At 34.3% G+C, this 9,170-nt stretch overlaps 1 protein-coding gene across 2 annotated transcripts; it reads left to right on the top strand.

Annotated features, from left to right (window-relative positions):
* Window positions 1-159: 159 nt before the first annotated feature.
* Window positions 160-8,606, top strand: LOC121426503. Of its 2 annotated transcripts, none has more exons than XM_041622835.1 (6): window positions 160-445; window positions 3,453-3,652; window positions 4,235-4,398; window positions 5,107-5,273; window positions 7,195-7,704; window positions 8,354-8,606. In XM_041622835.1, exons 1-6 carry the CDS (start codon window positions 344-346, stop codon window positions 8,546-8,548), a joined length of 1,338 nt encoding a protein of 445 aa, XP_041478769.1. In that variant the 5' UTR covers window positions 160-343; the 3' UTR covers window positions 8,549-8,606. The 2 variants fall into 2 exon arrangements, with proteins under 2 accessions (XP_041478769.1, XP_041478768.1); XM_041622834.1 differs by having other exon boundaries at window positions 5,092-5,273.
* Window positions 8,607-9,170: the final 564 nt, after the last annotated feature.

The following is a 9,170-nucleotide window of genomic DNA, read 5'->3' as shown; positions in this document are numbered from 1 at the left end:
TTGGATTTTGAAAGGAAGTGTCAATCTGTGTGATATTTAGTTGACTCGATGGAAAATATGAGTGGAATGTCTTTGGGTTTGACCATGAACCCTACCATGGTTAGACAGCTTTCAGTGTAACTTCTCCTGTGTATTAAGCTGAGGCGAAGTCGAGGAAAATGTCTCTTGAAGATCAGTTAATGCTTTCAAATGCCATAAATCCATTCTTATGTTAACATTACTCTTTAAAGCAGGTTTTCAATTGGACCTCATTGGTATTAGTAGTGGGTTTTCATTATACACTGGCAATGTAACATCAACTTTGATCAATCTCACTGGATGACGAATAGCCACTTGAATCAAGATGAATATAATGATGAACACTTCCTCTTCCGGTGATGACCGAGGGTCAGGAGGTCACCATGACCAGGGTCAATCTCCAGAAAATCATACTCATAAAGTCAAGGTATGTTATTTCTTACACTCTAAAAACAGAAAGAATTGGGAAAATGTGGAAAAAAGTCCAGTGACAGTGGTCACCCATATTTAAACCGCTGTCACTCCTCGGTCCTCATAAAGGGCAATTACCCATTTTCAACCTTACATTTTCTCTATGTAGCATGATACATGTTCATCTGAAAGCACAGCACATGAGGTTATAAACCCCTCAAAATAAGTTCTGCAACTCAAGTTTGAGTGCTAATAAATTTCTTAGTGTGCCATCATCATATGTGAAAGTGGTATCATTGGAAAGTATGATTATTCCTCTTTACGATCATGTGTCATTTGTAATGCTAGTGTTATCATGAAATACACAGACATGATAAATATGCAGCAATGTAAAAAATGAAATGTTGCAAAATTCGTTGCCATGTCATGTTTGAGTTCTGCAACTCAAACTGCAAGTTTGAGTGCTAATAAATTTCTTAATGTGCCATCATCATGTGTAAAAGTGATATTTTTAGAAAGCATGATTATTCTTCTTTACAATCATGTGTCATTTGTAATGCTAGTGTTATCATGAAATACACAGACTTGATAATACACAGCAATGTTAGACATGAAATGTTGCAAATTGCGTCGTTTGCAATAGCGAATTTCCAATTGTTTCGAGGATGGACCGATCGAGTGCATTCACTGTCGCCTGCATGGTAGAAATTCTATAGAAATGGAGACTCTTGTTAGAAATCAATGCATTTTGCAACATTTCACTTCTGACTTTTCTCGATGTTCGGGGTGATTGCATATTCCATGATTACATAATCACAGCAAATGGCATGTCATTGTAAAGAAGAATAATTCAGCTTTCCAATGATACCAGTTTCATCTTTTATACTTCATTAACCAAAAAGATATCATCCCCCAAAACTGAGTTGCAAAACTTTTTTTGAGGGGTTTATTTTATTTTATAAGTTAAAAGAGTAATTTATAGGCCTACAATACATTTAAAATTTCTGTTTTCTGACCACATATTCATCAGAAATGTTGAAAGTGCTTGCAAGTTTTTTCCACTCGGTAATTGTGCCTATACAGTGCGTATCAAAAAAAACGGGACAGATTTGAAAAGTCTATAAAATTTTAGTTTCAAATTATTATGTCTATATTTTGGTGTTAATAGGTGCTCTAAGGTCTTGTCTTTCAAATGCTATAAAAAAATTTAGTTTCGTTCATGCTTGAGCGAACACGGGACGTTTTTGTTGGGGTTCAAAAAGAGGCTTGCGCCAGAATTGCAGAATATGAGTAATATGATGTTCGGACTTCTTGCTAATTAGCAGACTTCCTCTCAACCTTTTCATTATCTTTGCCATAATTTTCAAATCATGCGGTCAAAATTCATTTTCAGATCGATTTATTTGCTTGAATTATTCTGTTATTTCTTTTTAATATGCTCTCTGTTAGCTTTGAATATTCATTCTTCAAGCTAATTTTTTTTTCAACCAAATTATGGAGAGCATGGATTTTTTTCAAATCCTTTCATTATGTGCTACAAAGGTTATGGTGCCTTTTGAACAAAGCCACACAGATGGGCGGGTGCTCGGGTTGCTCCCCCCCCCCCCCTCAATTAAAAAAAATCATGACCAAGAAAAAAAGTGGACAAGAAATAAGGAAAGATAGAAAGTAAAATATGATATCATTTTCTGAATATTATGTCAAAATCTATCACAAAATTTGATATTGTAATAAAAAAATGGGAATATTTGCGTGCTCACTTCGCAGGCTCACAACTTTTTAATACATTTTACCCGATCTGCCATATCTAGCTCCCTCAAAATTGACTCAATACACCATTGTCATTGAAAACATGAATCCCTTCCTGTGTTTCCTGTCAAGCAATTAAACTTGGTCAAGGAATTAATGACCCCTTGAAAAATAGATTCATGTCTTTTAAAGGTACATAACATTATTTGTTTCACATAATAAAACGATTTGAATAATCACAAGTTTTCCCAATTAATAATTCAAATCTTCTTGCTTGGGTTGACAAAAAAATCTTCTTTTCTCAGTTACTTATGAAGGAAAATTAAAAGGTAACAGAAGTTTAAATGAAAAAACAAAATAATTCAATTAAATAAATAACTTTGTAAATGAAATTTGACAGCATAATTCGAAAATTGTGGCACAGATAATGAAAAGGTCAAGAGGAAGTATCCTGATTAGCAAGAAGTCTGATCATTGTATTACACATATTCTGCAATTCTGGCGCAAGCCTCTTTTTGAGCCCCCAACAAAAACGTCACGTGTTCACTCAAGCATGAATAAAATTTATTGTTTTAAATTGCATTTCAAAGAGAAGACCTTAGAGCATCTATTCACACCAAAATATAGACATCATTATTTGAAACAAAAATTTTATAGACTTTTCAAATCTGTCCCGTTTTTTTTTATACGCACTGTATAACAGAGGTTATAAAGCTATGTTATTCAAGATTAAGGCCTAGTGAGAAAAGAATCTCATTAGCATATTGTATCATGAATCCAGAATTTAGACGTATTTGATAATGAACAGATATAGGCCAATTACGGTAGCCACACTTGATATTATGATTGACATATACTTTCTACGTGTTTATTAACGAAGACCATTTGGCATTACAAAATATACCTCATGATGCATTTTAGTGAATATAACACTCCATGTTAATTCATGGCTTATTTACTGTTTATGAAAGTTATATTAGGACCCCCCCTACAGAACATCAGTCATTTGGTATGGGAATCTATACACAATTCAGGGGCCGCGGAAGCGGGGGGGGCTGGGGGATTATTTCTAAAACCGTGTACAAAAAAGTAAAAATGACCATATGATTGTGATTTTTGGTCAGCCCCCACTTTTGACTCGCCCCCCCCCCTACTTTGAAAACCATTCCGCGGCCCTTGCAATTAGCTGTCTGAAAGTGGATTTCATCCCCTAGTATTTTGTCATTCATTTTGCATCAACATCTTAATGATCACTATCTATTCACCTACAACAGAGAGTAGAGTATGAGACATCACCTCCCACGTTGCTTGCGATGTCTATTGGTTGTGTTGCTGTGCTAGTCGCCACAGTTTTAGGCTGTGTTTACATGTGCGCAGACTGTGATCCATGCGTCACATGTCTCGATGGGGAGGAGCCCCGCCTCAACGATGAACAAATGGCGTCACTGAAGAGACATGACGCTCTCATACACAGGTAATAATTTAGACATTCAATCTCTAAGGGGTGATATGAGAGTTAATTCAGGGGTAATGTGTATTTAATATTCATTTGAAAAAGAATGATTTGGGGTGTAAATTTTGGAAGGGGTGAAGATCTGAACTATCAGTCATCTTGGAATAATCTAGAGCTACATAAGTTGAAACTTTTGCTTTCAATAAAGAATAAAAATCTGAAGAATAACCTCAAAATTTTCAGCTGCTTACTGCTGCCTTCGAAAATTTCAAGGTCATTCTTCTGAGTTTTCCTTTGTTTTGAGAGCAGAGTTTCAACCTTATGTTATTTTCAACAAACTCAGATGAACTTTCATGATCTAAGATGTATATTGTTGTTACATTTGAATTGTTTATTCTCACTCACATTGAGTTGAAATACATTCCCCAAATATTTACAATAAATTCTTCTTTTTTTCATTCACCACTCCTTAAAAAGTGCACTTTTCACTCACATTCTTTACAGAGCGTAAATCAAAATTGGTTATTGGACAATGTTTTTATACCATGATTATGATTAAACTGCCTAACCTTAAATCCAACATATTTTATCATGTTTATACAGGTTCACCCAGTATCCAGAACTTTTGCAACGGGAAGAAAACCAGAAATATATTGTACAACTAACAAAGAAACAACTGGAAGATATACACACAAGATATTGTTTCTACTTTGTGAACATTCCTTCTGATCGTAGGAGAAGAATAGATATATTTCAGATCAAAGATGGTAGGCTTTCTTCATTAAATTTTATGTAGTAGTATATAAAAGAAAAAGATGAAGTATAAAGGTATTACTACTATGAATAGTAATACTTGGTGGTGTTATAGTGGTAGAAGGTTTATAAGGAGTGGTAGCAGAAGTATTGTAACATTAGTTGTAACAACAATAGTAGTAGTGCTAGTAATATAACTACTACTACTTCTACTACTACTTCTACTACTACCGCTACTACTTTCACTACTATACTACTTCTACTACTACTACTTCTACTGCTACTGCTACTACTGCTACTACTACTACTACTACTACTACTACTACTACTACTACTGCTACTGCTACTACTACTACTTCTACTACTACTACTACTACTACTACTACTTCTACTACTACTACTACTACTACTGCTATTACTACTACTACCTCTACTACCATTACTACTACTACTAAATAATAGTGATATGATTTATGAAATGATAAATCCAATAACATAGTGAACTGTGAAGTGAACAGAAAGACTTTTGTTATAATTCAGGCCATAAAAGTCTTAACAAAGATATAAGTTCTGACACCTTCAGGAGAGCTTCTGTATTACACGGTGGGGATAGTAGTTTTCATCATTAACATGGGCACCATTTCAAATGGTTTTCTTTGATAAGTTTGTACATCATCATTTGACGAGGTTTTCTATACAATGTTTAGATATATCTCTTGAAGGAAACTCACACCAAACTCTGCAAAGGAGAACTCTGTCTGAAGGGACGGTAAGACATCATGATAACACAGTGCATCGATCCACACCCAAACCACTCCCAACCAGTGGACAGACAGAGATGAGTACCACAAACCATCTTACAAGAGCCACCACTGAGGATGTGAATGAGGTAACAGTATGTATTTTATTTTCATAGTTTCATTGTCAAAATGGCATGCTGCCATTTTACAGAGGAATCGTAATCATATTGACATATATCCATCCTGTAATGACAGCAATAAGTTTATGATAAATACCTGATAATATTGAAGAATAGGTGCAAAAATAAAAGTAGTAATGCAAGTATAAATAAAAACCTAAGGCGGGGTAGACATGGAAATAGAGGTAGATGTAAAGTACAGAAGTAGAAGTAGCTGTAAGAAATTAGAAAAAAAAAAATTTCTAGAGACAAATATAAAGACAGAAGTAGATTTAACAACAAAAGTTGTAGATGTAAAAGTACTTGTAGAGGTAGTGGATAAAGAAACAATAGAAGGAGTAGAAGTGGAAGCAAAAGTAGTAGATGGAGAAGTAGTTAATGTAGATGTAGTAGATGAAGTAGAAGAAGTAGATGTAGAAGTAGTTGATGTAGAAGTAGTAGATGTAGAAGTAGTAGATTTAGAAGTAATAGATATAGAAATATTAAATGTAGAAGTAGTGGATAAAAACGTAGCAGATGTAGAAGTAGTAGATGTACAAGTAGTAGATGTACAAGTAGTATATGAAGAAGTAGTAAAAGTAGTAGATGTAGAAGTAGTATAGATGTAGAAGTAGTAGTAGATGTAAAAGCAGTAGATGTAGAAGTAGTAGATGTACAAGTAGTATCTGAAGAAGTAGTAAAAGTAGTAGATGTAGAAGTAGTATAGATGTAGATGTAGAATTAGTAGTAGATGTAAAAGTAGTAGATGTAGAAGTAGTAGATGAAGAAGTAGTAGATGTACAAGTAGTAGATGTAGAAGTAGTAGATGTACAAGTAGTATATGAAGAAGTAGTAAAAGTAGTAGATGTAGAAGTAGTAGATGAAGAAGTAGTAGATGTAAAAGCAGTAGATGTAGAAGTAGTAGATGTAGAAGTAGTAGATGTAGAAGTAGTATATGCAGAAATATTAGATGTACTGTATAAGTAGTAGATATAGAAGTAGTCGATGTAGAAGTAGTAGATGTAGTAGTAGTAGTAGTAGTAGTAGTAGTAGTAGTAGTAGTAGTAGTAGATGTAGATTGATAGATGTAGGAGTATTGCATGTTGAAGTAATAGATGTAGAAGTAGTAGATGTAGAAGAAGTATATGTAAAAGTAGTAGATGTAGAAGTAGTAGATGTAGAAGTATTAGATGTAGAAGTAGTAGATATAGAATTAGTAGATGTAGAAGTAGTATGTGCAGAAGTAGTAGATGTAGAAGTAGTAGATGTAGTAGATGTAGAAGTAGTAGATTTAGAAATAGTAAATGCTGAAGTAGTAGATATAGAAGTAGTAGATGTAGAAGTAGTAGATGTAGAAGTAGTATGTGTAGAAGTAGTAGATGTAGAAGTAGTAGATGTAGAAGTAGTAGATGTAGAAGTAGTACATGTCGAAGTGGTAGATGTAGATGTAGAAGTAGTATATGAAGAAGTAGTAGATGTAGAATTAGTAGATGTAGAAGTAGTAGATGTAGAAGTAGTAGATGTAGATGTAGAAGTAGTAGATGTAGAATTGGTAGATGTAGGAATAGTGCATGTTGAAGTAGTAGATGTAGTCATGAGAGAATAAAAAGATGTAGATATATAAAAAGTTACTGCAGACATAATAAAAAATGTAGATTTATAAAACAAAGTAAATGTAAATGAAGGAACAGTTGCTGGAGACATAATTATGTAGGAGTAGAAGTGAATTAGACACAATAGAACTGAAAGTAGGAGTAGCTTCAGAATTAGAAGTATAGAACAAGATGAAGAATTAGAACAAGGAGAAGAAATAGGGGATTACGAAAACAGAAAGACTGTGATAAACTTTCAAGAAACTCTTGCCTCTGTTGTAATAAAATCTGCAATGCTAATGATTCCATCTTACAAACAGAATTTGCAAGTAGAGCGCTTGACAAGGTTGAAGCTTATGCTTATTCAGCGAGGTAATTCTACAGCACAATCATCTACCCAACCGAAACCTGGTCAAGTTATAGAGCCAAGAGATTACCCCCTAGCTGAACAATCATCTACCAAACAAATGGAGGGGACAGGGACTCCTGCAAAATTCACCTCGTCTGGATTGAGAAATGAAGAAGCAATAGCAGATAGTTCTACAGTTGGGACACTCTTAGAGTCATCTAATGTGAAAAGATACCAAGATGGAACTAATGCAAAAGAGACAGCTTCTGATGAGGAATATAAAGGGAGAAAACGTAGAGATGAATATGAGGATGAACCCGATGGTGAACTGGACAATGATGAAGCTGGCCAAGTTGATTTGAGGGAGGATGATAGCTGGAGCTCTAGCGGAGAGGATGTTGCAATATGTTCTGCCAGAAAAGTTGCATATCCAGTAGTTCTTTACATCAATGCAGCTGGGAATTTGGTCCAAATTATTCAGGTGATATGACTTGAAATTCTAAAATGATTTGGCTTACAGGAGAATGAAACCCCAAACTTCTATATTTTACATGCATATGAGGTGAAAATCCTCACAGTAATTTTTTTATTAGAAGTTTGACAAAAATGAACAAATAAAAAAAGTTATGAATACAAATTTGAAATTCAAAATAGCTAAATCCATGGAACTTCTTTTAAAACTTAGCAAAGTTATGATTATTCTAGTGAGATGGTATGATGTAAGTTGGCTTCTTTCAAAATTGTGTTTTACTCATTTGACCTGATGAATCCATTTTTCTTTAACATTTCTTTATTTTAAACTGATTCTTATATATTTGTTCTCACAATTAGAGAGGACAAGTAGAACCTCCCTTTATTGATTGCCATTAAGTTGAAGAAGTAAAGCACATCAATATGATGCAATCGTTCTACACATTTGTACATAACACCTAAATGGTATTCTTTTGTGCATTTGCAGAAGGGATAATAAAGGACAATGTATTTCCCACCCATATGGTTCATCATGTTCATAATAGTGGTGATCCATTTCTATAAGACAGCAAACTCTGGCCTTTGACTTTTTGGAACAATTTTGGTCATATTTACAATTACTTGTATCACTCTAAAAACATTCACTTTTTTCTTGACAGAGTGAATCCTATGACCAGTCTCTTGCCAATGAACGATGTACACAAGAGTACCATACAGCCACCAATGGGAATCTGACCAGAACATGTCTGACTACTTACACCCTTAAACAAGCCTATGCATTGAATCTTGCAACTCTTCAGTTTGGGAGAGAAATTATCAAAATGACCCAGTGCACGCCAGTGACTTTGTTTTAGTGTAGTACGCAGCAAAAGACGACATTCTATTATTTGAATAAACATGGTTAATTGTTCATTTCTATTGGTGTATCATTTCACTAAAACTTTTCTTAAGAAAAGAGAGATAAGAAATATGGATAAAATGGGAAGGGAGAGAGAGATGAAAAGAGACACTAAAATGACGAGACATGATAGATTGAGCATAGGGCAAGATAGAGATGGGATTGATAGAAAGACAGAGTGGGAGAAGGGGAGATATAGAAAGAAACAGAAAGAGAGGGAGAGAAAGAGAGAAAGTGAGAGGTTAAAAATACATGGGAGACACACACACATAGAAAAACACAGAAACGTGAGAGAAAGAGAACAAATGGGGAAATGAGAGAGAGAGAATGGTGCAACTTATATTATAAAGCTGTTTATATTTATCATATTCCAAATTCTATTAAGGTGTCCAATCCAAGAAAGAAGTTTATGGATCTTGGTTACACACAGAAAAACTGTGTAAACTTTTTCAAACTCCATTTTAACTCCATTCACAAGTGTGGACGTTATTCAGCTTTTGCATGAAAATTGAATCAACGGTAAGTCAACACAATTTTCATGCTGATGTAGTCCACACTATTGTAACGCTAGATGACAT

The sequence above is a fragment of the Lytechinus variegatus genome, chromosome 13 (genome assembly GCF_018143015.1).
Source record: "Lytechinus variegatus isolate NC3 chromosome 13, Lvar_3.0, whole genome shotgun sequence".
Lineage (NCBI taxonomy): Eukaryota > Metazoa > Echinodermata > Echinoidea > Temnopleuroida > Toxopneustidae > Lytechinus > Lytechinus variegatus.
Note: the sequence above shows the minus strand (reverse complement) of the source record. Positions and strands in the feature narration are given on the sequence as shown.